This window comes from Crotalus tigris, unplaced genomic scaffold, assembly GCF_016545835.1.
Source record: "Crotalus tigris isolate CLP2741 ecotype Arizona unplaced genomic scaffold, ASM1654583v1 scf7180000024297.1652928, whole genome shotgun sequence".
NCBI classification, from domain to species: Eukaryota; Metazoa; Chordata; class Lepidosauria; order Squamata; family Viperidae; genus Crotalus; species Crotalus tigris.
Window position 1 is genome coordinate 1,334,864 of NW_024100470.1, and position 23,544 is coordinate 1,358,407.

General features: G+C 41.6%; 1 protein-coding gene across 1 annotated transcript; it reads left to right on the top strand.

Moving 5' to 3' along the window:
• The first annotated feature begins 2,901 nt into the window (after window positions 1-2,901).
• On the top strand, window positions 2,902-22,783 carry LOC120299475 (vomeronasal type-2 receptor 116-like). The gene is made up of 4 exons (XM_039324329.1): window positions 2,902-3,039; window positions 7,223-8,077; window positions 21,273-21,399; window positions 21,882-22,783. The coding sequence occupies exons 1-4, from the start codon at window positions 2,902-2,904 to the stop codon at window positions 22,781-22,783; spliced, it is 2,022 nt and encodes a 673-aa protein (XP_039180263.1).
• The last annotated feature ends 761 nt before the right edge of the window (window positions 22,784-23,544 follow it).

Consider the following 23,544-nt stretch of genomic DNA (forward strand, 5'->3'; position numbering starts at 1 on the left):
GCCCTTGAACTCAAACTCAAACTTCCCTTTACTACCCTCAAACAGGAACAGGAAACAACCTCAAGGAACCCAGAGGATATAAAAACCCACTCCCTACATGTGTTCTCTCTCTTTTCATCCAGAGCCATCCTTCTGTCTGGCTTTCCTCTTCAATAAACTATAACCTTCTTTCTAAAGCAGTTGCCATGTTGTTTATTCCCGGTTTGGACTAAACCATGATGAAGAGTTTTTATTCAATAATCTGCATTTGTATCCCCTAGTTTTTGGGTCTGGGTTTGTGTTGTATTTCTAAAAGAAATGTTCTCCTGTCTCGGGAGTTTAGATTGATTCTAGTTTCTAATTTGGTTGGATATTATTGGATAATAATCTATCACAATAAGACAGGGGAGAAATCATCCTCCATAAATCAAGAGGAGGGAGCAGTTTGGGCAGATGCCAAAGGAAAATATCTCCCATGGCAAATCAAAGTGATTCTTAGAAAATATACAGAGAGATAAAATGCCACAGTCTGTTATAGACTGTGGCATTATTTCTCTCTATATATATCCTCTAAAATTGTTTTTTCCCACAGTACAGTATTGTTTTCTTGCTTTCTTGAATAGACCCTTATTTTTTCTTGTATACAGGTAGTCTTTGACTTACAACTATTTGTTTAGTGACAATTCAAAATTGCAACAGCACTGAAAAAAAGTAACTTAGAACTGTTTTCCACATTTATGACCATGACCATCAAAATTCTGATACTTGGCAAATGACTCATATTTATGATATTTGGCACTTAAATTTGGGGTTCAGTTGTGGACTACTTGTAATGAAAATTATAACTTAGACGTTTCTTAGAAGAGAAAATAATTTTCTGCTATGATTATCTTTGTTCAGAAGTAGAGAAAACATAATTTTTATGAACATGAATTTCTCCACATTAATATTTTCAATGTTAGATGTTCTTTCCCCATAATTAAGTGATTTTAGGATGAATCATAGATATGTTTCCCTTGCTAGGGTGCATATTAGGGATGTTTACATTATAAGAAACAAGTTTTTGGAATAACAAACAACAAACATTGGAGAACAAATATGGATTTTCCAGTGCTAAAAAAATGGCAAAAATATGATTGAGTGGAATAATAAGCTAACAATTTTGACACCATCAAGAAGTTGATTTAGATAATGATTTGAACAAATCTAATCCATAATAAGAAACACAAATAGGTTGGTGGGTGTATAAAAAGATGGATGATAGATATGATAAATAGATAGATACAGAGAGAGGGGGATAGATAGATAGATAGATAGATAGATAGATAGATAGATAGATAGATAGATAGATAGATAGATAGATAGACAGACAGACAGACAGACAGACAGACAGACAGACAGACAGACAGACAGATATATGCTACACTTCAGCAAATTCTAAAACTTTTGGAGGTTGTAATATTTCATTTTTGAAATCATCCAAAATGTCTTCCTTCTATGTATACAGAGATGTGTAGTGCAGTGTATATTCAAAAATCAGTGTTTTCACACAGAAGGGTTCTTTTAGAATTCTTATTACTGTGGTCTTTATTTTTTCCTGATTCACGCACATAAAACATTTCCATTATTTTGTCTTTAAGGTGAGACTGAATGAAAAACTATGACTTTGTGATTATCTACTGTACGTTGTAATTATCCAATTACACATGATTATCATCACTACTTTTCCAAATCCTTCAGAGTATCAGATGAAAACAGATGAAGGATGCTATTAATATTCCCCCAGACATTCAGAGCTGGGGTTGCAGTTAGAACATATTTGATCACTGATATATTACATTGCCCAGTTTAGTGTTCAAAACATTTGAGAGAATCATGGCAGGCTCTGCAATTTGGAAATATGCATTTGCAATGCTCAGCCACTCATCAAGGAAATATGCACTTGCCAAAGTGGAAACAGGTCCATCTGTATACAGGAGGAAGACTTTCAGGCAATATGGTGGTATTTATTGTTTCATTATTAGTATCAACGCCTGGGTGGTGTGTAAGGTCCCCAATCGTAATTGCAATGTTAGTAAATCTCTCCATATTCATCATAAATATGTTCAATCTGGAGATCTCAGAATTGCTGGCATTATTTCTCAACTCTATGTCTTTTCCAGTCCTGTTGCTTTCATTAAACTCCCTTCTCTGGAACTTCTTGATGATTTTGTGTAAGTCTTATATTTTTACCCTAGTGTTGAATCAAATTATTTTTAAGGCAATCTCTGGTACAGCTACCATCACTCAGTAAGGAACAGGGTGCATTAATCTTTTTAATCATTTTGTTTAACACTTAATATTCTGCTGCGGAAACTCTCTGTTTGAGTATACAGTCTTCTGTAAATGATAACAAATGACATTAAAACACTTTGCTAACAGCATTTTGTGTTAGTGTTGATAAATAATCAAGGGATAGCAGAATTGTGTTTGACTTAAATGTATTGGTCTAAGTTTAACTAAGAATAGCTATGACTCCTTATTGCACTATAGGTTTCAAAAATAACATCCTTAATCACCCATTGTTATGAAGCAGGTTTGTGATTCTGTGAATTCTACATAAATGTATAATGCAAATTATATTTCCTAAAACAAAGACAATGCTTTCTTGTTCAGAAATCCATTTATTTTTATATACTTTGTGAAATGCTCAGTATTAAGGTGATTTAAGCATAAATATAGGAAATACTTTTGGAACCATTTACTTTTAAAACAGCATGAAGTTTTCATTCCAGGGTATTGTTTCAGAGTTACCAACACATCCTGGCCTTAGCTTTTGCTATAAATGAAATCAATGAAAATCCCCAGATTTTACCGAATGTCACCGTGGGATTCAGCATCTATAATAGCTACTTCAGTCCAAGTTGGATCTACCTTGCCTCAATGGAGCTTCTCTTTGCTCAGACTAGATTCAGCCCCAATTTTAAGTGTGGCATTCAAAACAATCCAGCTGCAGTTATTGGAGGACCTGATATCTATTTTCACATGGCAACCATACTGGACATCTACACAGTTCCCCAGGTAAAGTGTACTTATGACACATATGAACTGAACAAGCCATTTACTGTTCTTGTGATTGTTTGGATGCAATTTTGTGGCTGAGATTTGGAAAAGGGTATGATTGAAAAATAACAAACAAAGTTTACATTGTGCTGGAAGATAAAATTCTTAATTAAAAATATACATAAAGTTACAATTTATGAAACAGACCTGTAATTTGCTTTCGTTTACAATTATGGGTTTTACTTGGTCTTTATTTTAGGCTTCAGCCATCTAATGAGTTCATTCCAAAATCTGTTTCTGAATCACAAAGCAGTGCATCATTTTAGTCCCAACTTTCTGCTTGAAATTATGAAGTCACAAATGCAAATATTTCCTCTAAATCTAAAAGACATCCATTTTTAGGGGGAAAAAAAATCTGCAGTTCAGATTTTCATTGCCTTTTGATTGATTGTATAATCAGCATTTATACTTGGCAAGGAGATGAATCTGTGAAACTGGAAGACAGTTTGCTATATATTAATATTTCTATATATTTAAGAATTTTCTTTTGCATGTTGTTGTTAATTGCAAAGTCGTGTCTGACCCATCACGACCCCATGGACAATGTTCCTCCAGGCCTTCCTGTCCTCTATATCTTCTGGAGTCTATTTAAATTCACGCCTACTGCTTCAGTGAGTCCATCCAGCCACTTCATTCTCTGTCATCCCCTTCTTCTATTGCCCTCAATCTTTCCCAGTATTAGGCTCTTCTCCAGTGAGTCCTTCCTTCTCATTAGGTGGGCAAAGTATTTGAGTTTCAACTTCAGGATCTGGCCTTCCAAAGAGCAGTCGGGGTTGATCTCTTCTAGGACTGACCGGTTTGAATGCCTTGGGATTCTCAGGAGTCTTCTCCAGCACCATAGTTCAAAGGCGTCAATTCTTTGTCGCTCAGCCTTTCTTACGGTCCAACTTTCACATCCATACATTGCAACTGGGAAAACTATGGCCTTGACTATACATCCTTATTTTGGCAGGATGATGTCTCTGCTTTTTAGTATGATGTCTAGATTTGCAATAGCTTTCCTCCCCATGATCAAGCATCTTTTAATTTCTTGGCTGCAGTCCCCATCTGAGGTGATCTTGGAGCCCAGGAAAATAAAATCTGTCACTACCTCCATTTCTTCCCCATCTATTTGCCAGGATTTGAGAGCACTGGATACCATGATCTTGGTTTTCTTAATGTTGAGTTTCAAGCGAACTTTTCACTCTCCTTCTTCACCCACATCAAGAGGCTCTTTAGTTCCTCTTCACTTTCTGCCATTAGAGTGGTATCATCTGCATATCTTAGGTTGTTGATATTTCTCCTGGCAATCTTAATTCAAACTTTTGATTCATCTAGCCCTGCCTTTCTCATGATGTGCTCTGCATATAAGTTAAATAGGCAGGGCGACAGTATACAGCCTTGCCGGACTCCTTTTCCAATTTTGAACCAATCATGGTTCCGTGTCCAGTTCTCACTGTTGCTTCTTGACCCGCATATAAGTTTCTCAAGAGACAAATGAGATGGTCTGGTACTCCATCTCTTTAAGAACTTGCCACAATTTGTTGTGATCCACACAATCAAAGGCTTTAGCATAGTCAATGAAGCAGAAGTAGATGTTTTTCTGGAACTCCCTAGCTTTCTCCATGATCCAGAGTATGTTGGCAATTTGATCTCTAGTTCCTCTGCCTCTTCAAAATCCTGCCTGTACTTCTGGTAGTTCTCGATCCATATACTGCTGGAGTCTAGCTTGTAGGATTTTAAGCATAACTTTACTAGCATGTGAAATGAGTGCAATGGTGTGATAGTCTGAACATTCTTTGGCATTGCCTTTCTTTGGAATTGGAATGTAAACTGACCTTTTCCAATCCTGTGGCCACTGTTGAGTTTTCCAAATTTGCTGGCAAATTGAGTGTAGCACTTTTACTGCATCGTCTTTTAAGATTTTGAATAGCTCAGCTGGAATACTGTCACCTCCATTAGCTTTGTTGTTGCTCAGATTTCCTAAGGCCCATTTCACTTCACATTCTAGGATGTCTGGCTCAAGGTCAGTCACCACCCCATTGTGGTTATCAGGGATGCTAAGCTCATTCTTGTATAGTTCTTCTGTGTAATTTTGCCACTTCTTCTTAATCTCTTCTGCCTCTGTTAAGTCCCTGCTATTTTGGTTCTTTATCATGCCCATCTTTGCATGAAACGTTCCCTTCATATCTCCGATTTTCTTGAAGAGATCTCTGCTTCTCCCTATTCTATTGTTTTCTTCTATTTCTTTGCACTGTTCATTTAAGAGGGCATCCTTACCTCTTCTGGCTATTCTCTGGAATTCTGCATTCAATTGGGTGTATCTTTCTCTTTCTTCCTTGCTTTTCATTTCCCTTCTTTCCTCAGCTATTTGCAAAGCTTCCTCAAACAGCCATTTTGCTTTCTTGCATTTCTTTTTCTTAGGATGGTTTTAGTTGCTACCTCTTGTACAATGTTGCGAATCTCTGTCCTTAGTTCTTAAGGCACTCTCTCTATCAGATCTAATTCCTTAAATCTATTTGTCACCTCTACTGTATATTCATCAGGGATATGATTTAGTTCATACCTGAGTGGCCTGTTATTCTGATTATCTTTTGGCTCCCTACTTTAACATTCCAATCCTCCATGATGATAAGGACATCATTTTTGGTTTTGTTTCTATAAGGTGCTGTAGGGCTTCATTGTTGTTGTTAATTGTGAAGTCGTGCCCAACCCATCGCGACCCCATGGACAACGCTGCTCCAGGTCCTCCTGTCCTCTACCATCTTCTGGAGTCCATTTAAGTTCACACCTACTGCTTCAGTGACTCCATCCAGCCATTTCATTCTCTGTCGTCCCCTTCTTCTATTGCCCTCAATCTTTCCCAGCATTAGGCCCTTCTCCAGTGAGTCCTTCCTTCTCATTAGTTGGCCAAAGTATTTGAGTTTCAACTTCAGGATCTGGCCTTCTAAAGAGCAGTCGGGGTTGATCTCTTCTAGGACTGACCGGTTTGAACGCCTTGCAGTCCAAGGGACTCGCGGGAGTTTTCTCCAGCACTATAGTTCAAAGGCCTCAATTCTTTGGCGCTCAGCCTTTCTTATGGTCCAACTTTCACAGCCATACATGGCTTCATAGAACCAGTCAATTTCATCCTCTTCAGCACCAGTGATTAGGGCATAGACTTGGACTACTGTGACATTGAATGGTTTGCCTTGGATTTGCACTGAGATCATTCTGTCATCTTTTGCATACAATTACCAAAAATCTTGGTCCCTTAGAAAATTATGGAACAGTGTGCTAAAAGCCATGTTCAAGGTGTGGAAGAAAATCAAACTAAACACATAATAAGAAATTCCATGATTAACTTTTTGTTGGCATAGGATTTCCAATCTGGATCTAAGTTGTGTTGCATGAGGTTTTAAGGCTTTCACCCTCACAACATTTTTATGCTTATTGTATTCTCTGGTGTAAAGATTCCCATTCATTTTAATGAGAACGTCTTCATGCATTTGTAATATAGGACTGCAATATGAAACATTTACTAAAATTTGTTATTTCTTTTTTAAAAGAAACTTCTAGAATTGTTCAAGTTTATGTGCATATGTGTGTGTGTGTGTGTGTGTGTGCGTTTGTGTTCTTCCAGATTCAACCTTGAGTAGTAAAGCATATGTTCAAGTCAGTTTCCTTCTAAGGGCAGTAGGCTTTACTTCTTGTCCAGATGTTTTCTATAGCAGTACATTCATAATGTACACATGTCCACATGGAAAAAATGGAAATTGTCCAATTTGTTGATAATCATCATAAGCACACATGAGTATCTCCATGAAACTGGATATTTCAAACTGATGTTTGAAAATAGTCATTGTAATTTAAAAAACATAACACTATTTAGAGAGCCAGTTTGGTGTAGTGATTAAGGCATTGGGTCTGAAACTGGGAATTGTGAATTTTAGTCATTAAGCCCATTTGGTGACATTGGGCCAGTCATTCTTGCTTTGCCCTAGGAAGCAGGAAATAGCAAACCACTTCTGAAATCTTACCTCCCCAAAAAATACAGGAAACTGTCTATGCAATCATCAGCGGTCAACACTGATTCCAAGGGAAAGAAAAAAAAATCTAGCACTATTTAAAAGGAAAAAAATAGTCTTACTCATTCTTCATTCTTCCCTATCATTTTTCTTAGCTGACCTATGGCTCTGCTCCAGTCATGGATAAAGAGACTCAAGGAGTTTTCTTCCAACAAATGTTTCCAAATGAATCCCATCAACATAAGGGCCTCCTCCAGCTTTTGCTATACTTTAGATGGATCTGGATTGGAGTTCTTGCTGTAAATGATGACCAAGGGGAAAAATTTATACAGGAGGTGCTCTCCACTTTTTACCAGCAGGGCATCTGTTTTGATTTCATAGAAGAGTTCCCAAAGGTAGATTTTTACAGTGACTTTACGGATGTGATGGACGAAACATGCAAAACCTACTCTGTTATTGCAAAAAGCACAACCAAGGTGATTGTCTTATATGGTACAATGGAATCCATGAATTTTTTGAAAATGTTAGTGCAGTATTCAGAAGTGGAGGATATGTCATTGAAAACAAAGGTCTGGATCATGAATGCTGAAATGGATTTCACGTCCATTTCTCTTCAAAGAGATTGGGATGTAAATTTCCTCCAAAGTGCTTTATCCTTTGCAGTTCATTCAAAGGAGCTGCCAGGCTTCCAGAAATTTCTTCTAATCAGAAATCCAAGAACAGCAGAACACGATGGGTTTCTAAAGAATTTCTGGCAGCATGCATTTAGGTGCTTGTTTGACAACTCTCATCTAGATAATAAAGATGGCACAATCTGTACAAGGAAGGAGAAGATGGCAACCCTTCCTGCATCTGTGTTTGAATTTAGCACAACTGCCCACAGCTATAATGTGTACAATGCTGTCTATACTGTAGCTTATGCTTTGGAGGCAATGCATTCATCAAAACTCAAGCACAACTTTATTGTGGGGAGAAGAGGGCTCAGGCTTCAGAATCAGCAACTGTGGCAGGTAATGTTCAGAGTAGAGATATGCTGCAGATCTGCAAGTTCATTCTATGGGCCAACTAGAAGGCTCACTCCAAAGAAAAGTAGGACATCTAAGAGCTATATCCGAAAGGTGCTTTTTCAAGAGGCAACTGGACTTTCTTATTTTTTCTTTGAAGATGTTTTGCTTCTCATCCAAGAAGCTTCTTCAGTTCTGACTGGATGGTGGAGAATGGAAGGATTTATATTCCTTGCAGACATCTGGTCATTTGCATTCTTTTGGAGAGTTGTTAAGGCCAGTTGGAGGTTTATCTGTATCCTCAAGGTCAACTGAGTAATGCAAATGGGTGTGGAGCCTTCTTGCAACTGCTGAAAGGACTGTTTTGTAGACTGGAGATAGATGATGTCGTATATCTCCCCCTATATTGAGACAGTTAGAGCTGTTCAGTATACTTGAACAGTCAGGCATTCATATTCTCATATTATTCTCATATCCAATATTTTTCACTATTGCTCAGAAGGATATCTGTTGGAGACAAATGCTTTCCTCTAGGCTGAAACTCATCAAGGGGAAAAAAAAAACATTTTAACAACCAAGTTACCCTCTTTCCTTATGTGACATCTTTCAAGCCCTTCCATTACAAAATAATATATTGAAATATATGTGTACATTTTCATGTGCTTAAGAAACTCATAGATTAATAAATGTATATATTTAAAAAAAATCTAATAAACAAACTCCATATGAAATGGACTTTGACCAGAAATAGAATGACGAATGAGTCATATTTTATCTTCCTTCTCACCCTTTTTAATTTAGCTTAATCTTTTCCTGAGAAGGGTCTCATTCAACAACAGTGTTGGAGAAAAGATTTCCTTTGACAAAAATGGGGAATTCATTGGTGGATTTGATATTAACAACTGGGTCACATTCCCAAACCGGTCATTTTTCAGGATCCAGGTTGGAAGGATAGATCCTACGATTTCCCCAGACAAATTTTTCAACATTTCTGAAGATTCCATCATGTGGCCAAAAAGCTTGAACCAGGTGAGTTCTGACTAGTTGTGTTTTATTTTGTTTAAACAACATTAAAAACATTCTGGATTCAAATATGTTGCTTAGCTTCTTCCCTGGGACAAGCAAATTTTAATTTTATATTCAATATAAAATATTTTTATAATTTTTAAAGGCTATTTCCTAGCAGCAGAAAGATTCATAAATATCTATTGTTTATCGATAGATACCAAATATTTTATAAATTGTTACAATTTACATGACCAAAAAACTTTTTTTTTGGCTCTAAGTATTTTCTTAGTCATGCACTCTGAAAACTTGGTTTTGAAATTTAGCCTGCAATCATATGTATGTATGTATGTATGTATGTATGTATGTATGTATGCATATTTTTTTCAAATTCTTTTTTTTCTACATGTTCAAATTGATACCCTTATATATGTCAGCATGCAGGTCCCATCACCTCTATTCAACTCAGCCTGTATCTTCCTGGATGGGGATGATATGTAGTATCTCCAAATCATCTAAATCAGTGATGGCGAATTTTTTAGAGACCGAGTGCCCAAACTGCAACCCAAAACCCACTTATTTATCGCCAATTGTTGGGTGGGTATGGCCCACTGGGTGGGCATGGCTGCAGTGGGCATGGCCACCTCGATGTTGCTCATGGGGAGGGACATTTGTGGGGGCTGGGTAGGGTTGGAAAGATCCAGAGGGTTTCTGGTGGGTGGGGCAGTGTGCAGGAGGCTTGTCCTGTGGGGTGAGGTGAGGCAAGGCAGGGGCAGGGCAGGAGTGCCATTGCCATAGGGCAAAGCAAGGTGAGGTAGGGGATGGGGTGGCTGCTGCCTAACACCATTGGCCCCTGCACAAAGAGATCAGCGAGCGCATGGGGGTTGACGGGATCCTTCAGCAGCCACACCCTGCCGGCCCCTTGACCAGCGCACTCTGGGACTCTGTAGCCCACTGCAAATACCGGGCCAGCCCTCCAGCAGCAGGCGGAGTTGGGGGGAGGCGCATGATGCAGACTGCCGGATGCGCCTACTCCATCCCATCTGTTTTTGCTTACAGTTGGAGAACAGGTCACTGCTGGTCATCTCCTTGGCCCCTTCAGAAATCTTACCCTTGGCCCGCATGTGGAACCTATTCCCCTTGCACACCTGACACACCTTAGCCTTGCCTTGGGCTGCCACTGCCAGCAGCTCGTGCAGGTCCATTAGGCTGCCACTGCTACCTCCTGCCCAGCCCTGCAGGTGGGATGATTCAAGTACATCAGACAGCAAAAAAAAAAAAAAGATACAATAACTGAACTGAGCCATAATACTCTTGAAAATGTAAGGCTGCTGGCATCTCTGTTCTCTTAATAAATATAAATGATGAGACATAGAACAAAGGTTCTAAAAGCACATACCAGCCACAGTTGCTTGCTACTGGTGATCACGTATAAACAATATCCTTAGATCACCTAGGGATGCCCAAATAGAAAAATTAATGGAATATAAGGATAATGATAATGTTGATGTCTGCAGATCTCCTGCCCAGATCCAGAAGAGATCATTTAAAATAAATCCATATAATAGATGTGTTTAGACTGAGGCAGGGAATATTGAAGTTACATACCATGAAGATTGAGTGCAGTAGGAAAGTGAGCAAAGGAAGCCTAGTCAAAATAACTAGATAACTCAGGGAGATGCTTATAAAAGGATATTGAGAAAAAAAGTGACAAGTTGGGAACAAGTGTTTATCTCCTAATGAAGAGTCATGGCTGTTTCAAGAAAGCTGCTGTTACAGAAAAGGGTGGAAATCAGAAAAATCCAGACCTTCCAGGCAGATTTTTTTTTTTAAAAAAAAAACCTTTATCAATCCTCCTTTAGTTTTAAGGTTATACAATTATCACACATCAGTCATTACAGAAGTCAAACAGGAAAAACGCAAAATGGATAAACAAAATGTAGTGTGACATTCTCACCCTAGATCAGCATTTCTCAATTTCAGCAATTTTAAGAAGTTTATATTTCAACTTCCAGAATCCCCAGTCAGTCAGCCAGTAAGACTAGACTAAACTGGAGTAGATGATCTGAATAGAGAGAATATACCAAAACAGAATGGAGTTAGCCAGACCCCCGCTCCAGCACAAGTCCCTCTTCTACATATTGCTAGAGAACAGAATAAAAACAAATGAATAAAGGAGATGGCCTGAAAGCCAGGATAAATCTTAATACTTTCAGTCCCTCCCCGTCACAGTGCTGTACATAAATTATGAACAGGATTCTTTTTTGGCCCAGAAATCATTCATTTCAGGATCAATTCAGAACAGTATGTACCTATAGCCAGGATTCTGAACAAAATGGATTCAGGTTTGTCCACATTCTAAAGGGAAAATGAGAATGTGTCTGAAGCCATTTCATTGCTTCTCAAGACCCTGGCTCCAGATGCATCTGATTCACATTCTGGTTGGCATGTTTAACTTCCTCTGAATAACAGTTATCAGGGAACATAAGCAGAATAGTGTCATTGTATTCATGCTCTGCTGGTGAGCACTGACTGAGCAGGCTGTGGTAAAATGCTAGACTAGATTCCCCTGATCTAAGGGGAACTCAAGGGGAACTGGGTTCAAATTGCCCCTGGGTTGTGGAGATACAGGAAAGAAGCCGAGGTGGCGCAGCAGTTAGAGTGCAGTACTGCAGGCCACTTTAGCTGACTGTGTCCAGCAGGTCAGTGGTTCAAATCTCACCGGCTCAAGGTTGACTCAGCCTTCCATCCTACCGAGTTAGGTAAAATGAGGACCCAGATTGTTGGGGGCAATGTAATATATATATATATACATTGCTTACTGGTATACATCGCTTAGAGAGTGCTTGCACTTAAAGCGGTATATAAGTCTCATAAATAAATAAATAAAACATTTAAGTGATTCTCAATTCCATGTATTTATCTTGATGAGTTATCATAGCTTTAAAAAGATCCATATTAATTATTTGCTCTTAGAGCAAGTATGTTCTGCCTAACTTTGGCTCCTGGTATCATCCCAAATAGTGGAAGGAAGAGCTGCTGCCTCTCTCTGATAGTTCAGTGCGAAAGGCTGGACATAGTCTTAACAGCTGTACTATGGTAGGAGAGATGAGCATTTGCTTATTTGAGTAGACAACTGTGCACTAGAGGCAATTGTCTCTACTACACATCTCTCCTCATGGTAGCAAGGCAGGAAGAATAAATCTATTTTTTTATTCAGGGAAAGAAGACAAAGATTGAGTGGGGTCCTGTGGACTCAGGTCTTCCTTGCTGTGCCTCCGCAGTTCACTCACTTTGCTTGAGTAGGTGAACAAATCAATCCCTTCCTCCATTTTTTTCTCCAAAGGGGGAAAAGCATTGGTCTATTTGTTTAACTGAGCCCTGGAAGAAGCTACCCTTTCCTCTCTCCCTCTTTGGGCACTAGTGCTATGAGGATGTGGTAGTTATGTTCACACAACCTGCTCAGCCAGTAAGTTAAAAAAGGTTAAGGGAAGAGCGGTGTGCCATTATCTTAAACTGCCCCCCCACCTCAAACTTATTCACTAGGCTAGGGCCAGAAGCTTTTCAATTTTCTTTTTTCAAATTCAAAACAGAACCAGTTCTGGTTCCAATAATCTGATGCTGAATATTAAGCCACAAATGACTTGAGTAAGGGGAGAATGCATACATCTTTTTTGACCCCTTCTGATGATTAATTTGTTGTGTGAACATGGCCCAAGTTTGCTCTTCACCCAAGAGCAAAAGTCAGTGGAATCAGAAGTTTTGGGCAACTATCTTTTCTGCTTGTTTATCTAAATAGGCCTGTGAGTAACAGAGATGGCTAAAAAAAAAGCTGCTGCCAGTCCCTTCATTCCCCCAAATGGCAAAGTGTATGAGACTGAATGCTTCCTCCAGCCTTCTGGAGGAAAAAAGAAAGTAAAGGAAGACTAGTTTTTCATAGTTGCAGCAACATGGCTTGCTCAGTCAGCCAAGCTGGGAATCAACAATGGGGATGGTTGTCTGCATTATTGAAAAGGGGGCTGGGCTCAAGCTATACTGTTAATGGGTTTATGCAGCATATTGAGCCATAAACCAAGATTTACAAAGGACCCACCCCACTTTGCATCTTAAGAAGACAGAACTCTTGGAATAGCTCTTCCAACAGGAATCCTTTATTAAGAGAAAATGGTTGCAGGCATGCTAGACAGGACTTGGGGTTCAAGCTCTTCCATTCAAGGTTTTAAGGGGTTCCCCATTAGTCCCACCCAATCAACCCCCCTTCCAGTGATAGTTTCAAGTATCACAATTCCATCCCCTTTCTTCTTCTTCCGTCTGGATGGAGACTTCAGATAACTACATGAAAGGCAATTACTCTTCTTTGATATGTTAACGCTTAGAGGCCACAATAAACACACATTCAGTCCTTTGAAGTGTGCTGAAGGAAGTGAGGGCCATAAAGCCCCTTTGCTCTCCCCCTTTTCTCCCTCTTATGGCAGAATCCAGAGAAGGCAGAATTGGGAGTTTCTATGTTTGATAATTAAAGATGAAATATAATTGGATTCTGACATCCGGCCCCTCTTAACAATAAGAGAGATCCACCTGAAAGAAAACACAAGTAAAGAATTTAGTTAGGCTTGTTAGGATACTCTGTGTGAAACTTCTTCAATAGCTTCGGAGCTCTGACGTGACGTTTATGGACCCACTCATTTTGTGAGGCAGGGAGGTGTTTCCAGGCAACTAGGTACTGAGTTGTTCCATGATATCTCCTAGAGTCAAGGATCTCTTTTATTTCGAAGTGTTGTTCCCCCTCCACCATGATTGGAGGTGGTGGGGGGGGGATTTTTGGCCGTAGAGGTGACTGATGCTCTCTTTTCAGCAAGCTGCAATGAAAAACTGGGTGTATTTGCCTGAGGTTTTTGGGTAATTCTAATTCTACTGTTACTGGATTTATGATCCTTTTAATTGGAAAAGGTCCTATATATTTTGGTCCAAGTTTTTTACAGGGCTGTAGGGACTTTAGGTATTTTGTAGATAAGTACACCATTTCTCCTATAATGAATGGTGTAGGCTCAACCCTTTTTTTATCGGCTTGTGCTTTGTATGCCCGCCTAGCTTCATCTAGTGATTTTCTGACTATTGGCCAGGTGTTTTGTAGGTTTTCCATCCATTCTTTCAGTGAAGGGATCGTTGGTTCTTTTGGGGTTAACTCTGGCATAGGGTTGAAACTTTGGCCGTTGGCTATTTGAAAAGGAGTGTAGCCTGTGCTGGAGTGGACTGCATTATTGTAGGCAACTTCTGCAAAAGGAAGTAAGTCCGTCCAATCACTCTGTTGGAAATTTAAAAAACATCTCAAATATTGCTCAAGTACCGACTGGCACCGTTCCGCTTGTCCATCTCCTTGAGGGTGGTGGCTAGATGTCAATCCCTGAGTGGTCCCTAAGAGGGATAAAAATTCCTTCCAAAATGCAGACGTAAATTGCACTCCCCTATCAGAGATGATGCGTTGGGGTGCCCCGTGCAATCTGTAAATGTGCTGGATGAAAAGTTTTGCTAAGGCCTTTGCAGTGGGAATTTTTTGGCAAGGGATAAAGTGCACCTGTTTGGAAAATAGGTCCGTGACTGTCCAGATAACAGTATTCCCATTGCTTTCAGGCAATTCCACTATAAAATCCATGGCTATTTCCCTCCAGGGGGCTGAGGGACTTGCCACTGGTTGTAACAGCCCTGGCGATTTCCCTTGCAACCTCTTTGCTGATGCACAGGTTGGGCAGCTGGCAACATAACTTTCTATGTCCTTTTTTATTGATGGCCACCAAAATTGCCGTTTAATTAAGTGTAAAGTTTTTACAAATCCAAAATGCCCTGCTGATTTTGTGTCATGGCAAAGTTGCATGAAAGTTAGTCTTTGAGTTGTTGGTATATATAACTTTTCCCCTACCCAAGGCAATCCGTCTCTCATTGTGCACACATGTTTGTTTTTCTGGAACCAATCATCTGTTTCCAAACTTTTTCTGAATTCAATCCCAGTTTGGCTGTCCAGTTGTGGTTTTATTTTGGCTTGGGTTCTTGTGGTTACTGGCGCTGCCAGTTGTGATTCTGCCATTATTGGTCTAGAGTCTGTGGTTCGTGCGCTGTTATATTGGGGCATGCGAGATAGTGCATCTGCCAGGAAGTTCTTTCTTCCTGGTAAATGTTTGAGCTTAAATTGGAATTGGTGAAAATGCTGGGACCAGCGGGCTTGTTTGGGATTGAGTTTCCTGGAAGTTTTCAGGGCTTCTAAATTTTTGTGATCAGTCCATACCTGGAAGGGGATTTTGTTGCCTTCCAGGAACTGTCGCCACGTGAGTAATGCCCAACGTATCCCATAAGCCTCCTTCTCCCATACGGGCCAGCGCTGTTCTGTTTCCGTGAGTTTCTTAGATGTATATGCACAGGGTTGCAATACTGCATCATCATTTTCTTGTAATAGCACAGCCCCCACTGCCACATCACTTGCATCTGCCTGTATTATGAAGGGCTTGTCCATATCTGGGTGCCTTAGTACTGGTTCGGCAGAAAAAAGTCTCTTTAGTCTCTCAAACGCTGCTTGGCACTCCATTGTCCATGTTAGTGGCTGGCTAGGTTTTACTGAGGATGTTCCCTTCGTTTTTAGTAAGTTGGTGAGGGGCAAGGCTATCTGTGCAAATGAGGGGATGAATTGGCGGTAAAAATTTGCAAAGCCCAGGAAACTTTGTAGTTGCTTTCTTGTGCGGGGTGGTGCCCATTCTAATACTGCTCTGACCTTCTCTGGGTCCATTTCAATGCCCTGTGGGGATATGCGATAGCCTAGGTAGTCTATCCTTTCCTGGTGGAATTCGCATTTTGAGAGTTTGGCATATAGGTGAGCGGCTCGCAGCTTCTTTAAAACCGCTCTGACAAGTTTGACGTGTTCTTCTTTTGTTTCGGTAAAGATAAGAATGTCGTCCAAGTAAACAAGGACCCCCTTAAACAGGTGCTCCCTTAGAACGTCATTGATTAATTGCATAAAGACTGCAGGGCCCCCTTGTAATCCAAATGGCAAGACTTTGAATTGATAGCACCCCATGGGGCAGTTAAATGCAGTCTTCCATTCGTCCCCTTCCTTGATTCTCACTCGATAGTAAGCTTCCCTTAAGTCTAGTTTAGAAAAAATTTTCCCTTTCGATAGGTGTGACAGCATGTCTTTCATGAGGGGCAGCGGGTATAGGTTGCTTTCACTGATTGTATTCAGGGCCCTATAATCCACGCATAAACGTAAAGAGCCATCCTTCTTCTCTCTAAAAAGGACCGGGGCAGCCACTTTAGGCTTAGCTGGTTCAATGAAACCTCTCTCCAGGTTTTTTTTTATAAATCTTTCCATTTCCTCCTTCTCCTTTGGGCTCATGGAGTATAATCTGGGTTTCGGGAGTTTTGCCCCAGGCTTGAATTCAATGGTACAGTCTGTGGGTCGGTGGGGGGGAAGCTCATTCGCCCTCTCCTCACTGAAGACTTCAGCAAGGTCCCTATATTCCTCTGGTATTTCTGTTAATCTTTTTTCCTCTCCTATGGATGCTTTTTCTATTCTTGATTCTGGTAGCCTCTCTTGGGGTTTTAAGTCCATAGGGTCCCCCTTCGGGAATTTGATTTCTGTCGTCCTCCAATTTACCCAGGGGTTCCATTTTTTCAACCATTCCATCCCTAGAATCATTGGGCATTCCATACCTGGGGTCACCACAAACGTTAAGTCCTCTTCATGGTTGCCCAGGGAGAGGTGTATTGGCAGAGTGGCTAGGGTAGCTGGCACCCCCCCTGCTATGGATCCATCTAGCTGGCCAAATGAGATTGGTTGTTCCAGTCTCCTGGATGGGATGCCCAGATTCCCCACTAGTGTTGGGCTAATGAGGCAGCGGGTGCAGCCAGAGTCTATTAAGGCTTTCACCTTCACAGCTTCGGGCATGGGGGGGATTAATATAGTCACTGTTTTGAAGATGGGTGTGATGCGTCCACTTACCAGGGGTTCGCCTTCCGAGCTGTCATCTGAGGCATCCACCGTCCCTGTGGTGTAGGCTGGAGTTCTTTCCCCTTGGTGAGCAGAGGTGGGGTTTTCTGCAATTTCCATCATTTTCATGGCTGTTTCTTTTGGCTTAGCTGAATACCCTCTGGGTTTGTTGATTGGGGATCTGTCTGGGTTGTGCTGGGGGGCCTTTGAGCGGCATTCTACAGCTCGATGCCCTTCTCTTCCGCACTTGAAACACCCCATCTGCTTCTTGGCTGTATCCGATGATTTCACCGGTTGGTGTGTCAGCTCAGGCGGGGGGCGGCTCCATTGTTTTCCTCGGCGATGCCTCTTCAATATGTCGATCTCTGCTTCCTCTGCCAAGACGTACCATTCCTCAAGTCGATGTGGGTCTCCTCGGGGCAGGCAAGCATCATATAGATCATAGTTTAGTCCGTCTTTGAAACGGCCAAGGAGGATGTCTTCTGGCCAATTCAGTTTGCTGGCAATGGCTCGGAATTCTTGTGTATACTCAGCCACTGGGCGTTTGCCCTGCCTCATCGTTGTTATTCTTTCACGGGCTTTGCGATCAGCCAGGGGGTCTTCAAATCGTCTTCTCAACGAGGACATGAAACGGTTGAAGTTACTGAGTTCTGGGGCATTGGAGTCATGCAGGTTCACCACCCAATCTGCAGCTGGTCCATCCAGGGCAGATTGCACGATCCGGATGCGGGCTTTGTCGCTGGGGATGTCCTGCCCATATTCCTCCATGTAGCTGAGGACTTGGGTTAGGAAAAACCCCAAGCGTGTTGGCTCCCCTTTGAATTTCACCTCCAACGGTGGACGTCTTGGAATGGATCGGTGCCTCCATTGTGGGTGGTAGTGTCTTCCGTCCAGATTTCCATCTGTGGTCCGGTAGGGGGTGGGAGCTCCTGGATCAGTAAATGTCCCTGGGGTTGCAGGTTCCACGTCCCCCTCGGTGTCTCTCCCTTTGTGGCTCCAGGAACTGGGGCGGGCGTAGGGCTCAGGAATCTCCTCTCCTAGGGAGCTGAGAGTTCTCTTCATCAGGTCAATAGCTCTCTCTAGGATCCAGTCTGAGTACGGCATACAGCTTCCTCCCTCTTCACTTGCGTGCAGGGATTTCTCCATCTCCTGCTTCCATTCTGGTTGCTTGGTCCCCCGTCTCAGGGTCACTTTTCTTGATTCCTTTCCCCACTCGCTTTTCTTTCCAACGCCCATCGACCAGCGAGGCTTGTGGTCCTGTGTCTCCACCACTTCTTCTTCTGAGAAATCTGGCCTCTCGGATCCCAACATCTGGCAAGGTTCCAACTGGGTCAGCGGCTCTCTTTCCAGGGAGTTTTCTCCCTCTCTTGCTTCGTTGTCTGACATGGTAAATTTTTGCAAAATCCCCCGGCAAGGGTCTACCTTCCAGGTGGATTAATTTTGCAAGTCCTGTCTAATGTAAGGACCCACCCCACTTTGCATCTTAAGAAGACAGAACTCTTGGAATAGCTCTTCCAACAGGAATCCTTTATTAAGAGAAAATGGTTGCAGGCATGCTAGACAGGACTTGGGGTTCAAGCTCTCCCATTCAAGGTTTTAAGGGGTTCCCCAGTAGTCCCACCCAATCAACCCCCCTTCCAGTGATAGTTTCAAGTATCACAATTCCATCCCCTTTCTTCTTCCGTCTGGATGGAGACTTCAGATAACTACATGAAAGGCAATTACTCTTCTTTGATATGTTAAGCTTAGAGGCCACAATAAACACACATTCAGTCCTTTGAAGTGTGCTGAAGGAAGTGAGGGCCATAAAGCCCCTTTGCTCTCCCCCTTTTCTCCCTCTTATGGCAGAATCCAGAGAAGGCAGAATTGGGAGTTTCTATGTTTGATAATTAAAGATGAAATATAATTGGATTCTGACAGTAACTGGATTGGATCACAAACCACACCATGACTTAGTCATGCAATGGTGAATTCATTCATAGGGTGCAGACAACAGGTGCTCCTTACAACTGTTGCTCTTTCACTCCACATGGAGCAGTAACCTTCACCATGCCAAACCCAAGCCAATGAAGGGGAAGATGGAAGCTCCCCTGAGGTGTCACTCCACTGTCTGCTTTGGTAGGTGAGGAAAGTTACTGACATAACCATGAAGGGACAAACTAGCCAAGAAGCCCACCAAGATTTGGCCTTGATGGCATTTGCCCAGAAAGCCTGGCTCTCTGTGAAAGCCTCTGAATTAGGACAGGGCAAGATTTAAGGCTTGGGAAAAAGTTCAGAGAATAAAGAGAGAGAAAGGCTCAGAAGTGGGTTTCTAGGTTAGATCTTCAAATCCAGGCAACCAGGTTTAAACTCCAGGGGGCAAGAGGGCTCCCAAGTGAGAAGAATAAATAGCAATGTAATTCTCTGATTTAATACCGTATCATCCAGGAATTGAACCAGAGAGAGAGAGAGAGAGAGAGAGAGAGAGAGAGAGAGAGAGAGAGAAGGGAGAGATGTACCAAGTGAAAAAGATAGAGGAAATGGCAAAAGCCTCTGCAGTGGAAGGAAATCACTTGATACCTCCTACTCCCAGAGCCAGGGGGGAGCATTCATTTTGAAAACATGCAGCTATAGGACTCAGCAGGACCCCCTTTTCCCAAGGAGAAGACAACTGGTTTCCCCAGCCAGAGCTGCTCACCTTGAACATAAGTGAGATCAACATGCAGAGCACCAAGCAGTAGCTGATGCCAGCATGGTTGTGGATATGAAACTCCCGGCTGAAGAGCGGGTGGCTTTTCACCTACCTGAGGAATGCCATGGCTGGCAGGGATGCGAGCAAGAGGCCCAGCTCCACCACCCTTGCCTCCACCCAGCACTACCAACTTCTCCCCAGCCCCTGAACAACTTCACGAACTGGCGTCACCTCCTCCTTCCCAGCCCTGTGTGTTGCCCAGGTGCTGCCACCCCATGAGGCTGAGCAGCTGGTGTGTGAACTCTGCTGCCTCGTTGGGGCCTGCTGAGGCCAGTGAGCAGCTGAAAGAGCTCCAGAGACCCAGCCACCCCTCTTCTGCTTCCTCTGCTGCGTGACTGGCTGGCCTGACGATGAGGGCGCACCACACACAAATGGAAAGACAAGACTTGGGCACAGCTTGGTTTCAATGGTTATGGGACTGGGTGCTCAGCTTGGCCCAGGACCCCTCCACTCAGGAGGCCCTGTGACTACTGGGGGATATGTGGGGAGTCGAGGTGGACCTCCCTGATCCCTGGCCTCACCATGAGAGGAGCTCGAGGTTTTGAACTGCTGCCCGGAGGATGTCTCAGGTACACGACCCACATGTTGGGGAGGGAAACTTGTGGCGCAGAAAGAGGCCGACTTCAGGCGTTGAAACTGTGATGTTGTTGGCCCTGGCCTTGGCCGGGTGGCACGCTGGCCATGCTCAGAAAGGATGCCTGGAGCAAAGAACAGCAGCAGCAGCATTCTGCCTTCCCCCTTCAGGGCTGCAGAAGTTTCCCTGCAATTAGTCCGATGCACCCAAAGGGGAGAGGGGCGGGAGCCGGGCCCGTTCACTGGGCCAGCTCTGAGTTGTGAAGACAGATGGAAGGACAGACGGGATGGGACGGGTGACACGCTTGGCCCCGGGTGGTGGCTGCAAGAAGAGGAGAGCATCTCAGAGTGTGCACCACAATTCCCCACCCAGCAGGTGGATTCACGGACTGGCCAATGACAGCAGCGAAGCCATTGTCTCGGGCCTCGGCTGGGCGGCATGCCAGCCACGTGCAGAAGGGACACCTGGAGTGCAGAACAGCTGCAGCCCTTCGGAGCTGCAGAAGTTTCCCTCCAATCAGTCCAACACCCCCAAAGGGGAGAGGGGCAGGAGCAATCCAAAGGTCATGGGGCACCAGGTAGTGTTGCTTAGAAATTTGACAGATGAACAGATGCTAAGAATCATCCTTCTAATAAAGAATATCAACTGAAAAGATCAACTACATTCATGTGACAGAAATCAAAGGATGAAGAACACTTTGGCTTCAGGAGCCAGTTTGAAAAAACTTTGGGGGACAAATTCAAAGAAGGGTGGCTATTCCATTAAATCATTGCAGACCAAGTATTCTTTCCCAATAATATTATAATAGTTCAATAGTAGTTATTACACCATGTCTAAGCTTTAAATTCTCCAGTAAAATAGAAATTGCTCAAATGCTTTTGTAAAAATCTTCACAACATTTTTAATTTTTGGATAGGCACATCCTCTTTCTTTGTGTAATGATCCTTGCCAAAGAGGGTATAGCAAGACCAAGAAGGAATCAAAACCATTTTGCTGCTATGATTGCGATCCATGTCCAGAAGGAAAATTTTCAAACAAAGAAGGTAAACATTTTTGAGAAGTAATGGAATAAGCTATGTTATTAACAGGTCTTTTTATTTGGATTATTTATTTATTTAGATTATTTATATGACTACCAATGTCACACAAGTGACTCTGGGTAATTTACAAAGATTAAAACATAACCTTCCATGTGTGTGGAAATTTCCTTGGAGTTAAAGCTATTCACAGTGAAAAGGATTGTGAAAATACATTACATATATATTTGTAACCAAAAATGATATACAGCTAATACATAGTATGTGATATCTAAGATAGAATGAAATGCATGACGATAAAGACTTTGAGTATGGGCCAAGGTTTCTTGGCCTAAAATTTGCTCTAATCTTCAGTGAATATGGTTTCATATTAAAATGATTAAATAGTCAGTGTCACTGTTGATGACTAGCTTCTCTCTGAGAGTTATGTCATACTAAGGCTTGATGAATGAAGGTCAATAACCAGAACTGTTGTTTTCTTTTTTCAGATATGGAAGACTGTTTTCATTGTCCAGAAGGTCATTATTCAAACCATGACAAAGATGCATGCATTCCAAAACACATAACTTTCTTATCCTATGAAGAACCCTTAGGGATCAGTTTAGCTATTTGTGCTCTTTCTTTTTCTTTTACCACAGCTCTGGTGCTTGGGATCTTCATTAAACACAAATGCACTCCCATTGTAAAAGCCAACAACTGGAATCTCACCTACATTCTCCTCGTTTCTCTCCTCCTCTCTTTCCTTTGTGTTTTATTATTTATTGGGAAACCTGATAAGATTGTGTGTCTCCTTCAACAACCTGCTTTTGGAATCATCTTCTCCATGGCAGTTTCTTGTGTGTTAGCCAAAGCCTTTGTTGTGGTCCTAGCTTTTATGGCCATTAAGCCAGGATCTAGAATGAGAAAATGGGTGGGGAAAGCAATGGAGAGTTTCATTGTTCTTTTTTGTTGCCTTGTTCAAACCACTATCTGCATCATATGGTTGGCAATTTTTCCACCATATCCAGATTTTGATATGCACTCAATGTCTGAAGAAGTCATCATGGAGTGCAGTGAAGGGTCAGTCACCATGTTCTACTGTGTGTTAGGTTTTATGGGTTTTCTTGCGCTGGTCAGTTTCTCTGTTGCTTTTCTAGCTAGGAAGTTACCTGATAGTTTCAATGAAGCTAAATTCATAACTTTCAGTATGTTGGTCTTCTGCACTGTTTGGTTATGCTTTATTCCTACTTATATAAGCACAAGAGGAAAATACATGTTGGTTGTGGAGGTCTTCTCCATGATCTCCTCCAGTGCTGGCTTATTGATGTGTATTTTTTTTCCCAAGTGTTTTATCATTGTGATGAGACCTGAATTGAACAATAAGAATCAGATAATGAAAAAAAAGTTTTAAAAATAAGCTATGTCAGCCTCAAATTGTTATATGCCCCCAATTGTAGACATCTTTAAAAACAGTCCTTTTATAAAATTATGATTTTAAGCTGAACTGAGGAAACAGGGAGCCTTCTTACTTATGGTTCCAATTTCTCTCGTTAGTTCCAACTCCATTATCATTTAGTGTTATATTTTCCTTCATTCCTTCCTTTCTTCCTCCCTCCCTCCCTCCCTCCCCCCTCCCTCCCTCCCTCCCTCCCTTCCTTCCTTCCTTTTCTCCTTCCTATCATTTGACATATTTCAAGAATTGTTATCCATAAATGGAATACAAATTTCATTAATTCAGAAAGCTAACTTTCATGATTTGCAACTTAGTAATTGAACTTTAAAATAAAATATTTCAATTATTAATTAATATTATAAATAACCACTCTAATCCACACTGTTTATTTCAATGGAAAGACAAATCTTTAGTAAATCAGTATGGCTAAATAATTAAAATGTTGGGCTAAAATTAGAAAGACACAGGTTCACATTGAACCAATAGCACAGAAACTAAGTGACCTGCCATTCTTTTCCAGCCAACTTATCTTACATAGTTGTGAAGAAAAATTGGAAGAGGCAATGCAGTCAATAGTGTGTTGAGATCCTAAAGGCAATCTAACAAGTAAATAAATAAATAAGTCCTTGCTTAAGAAATGGTTTTAAAAGAACAACAAAAGTATAAAAGGCCCTTTCTGAATTAATTGCTGGATAGAGAGAACTTAGGTTTTCTGACTG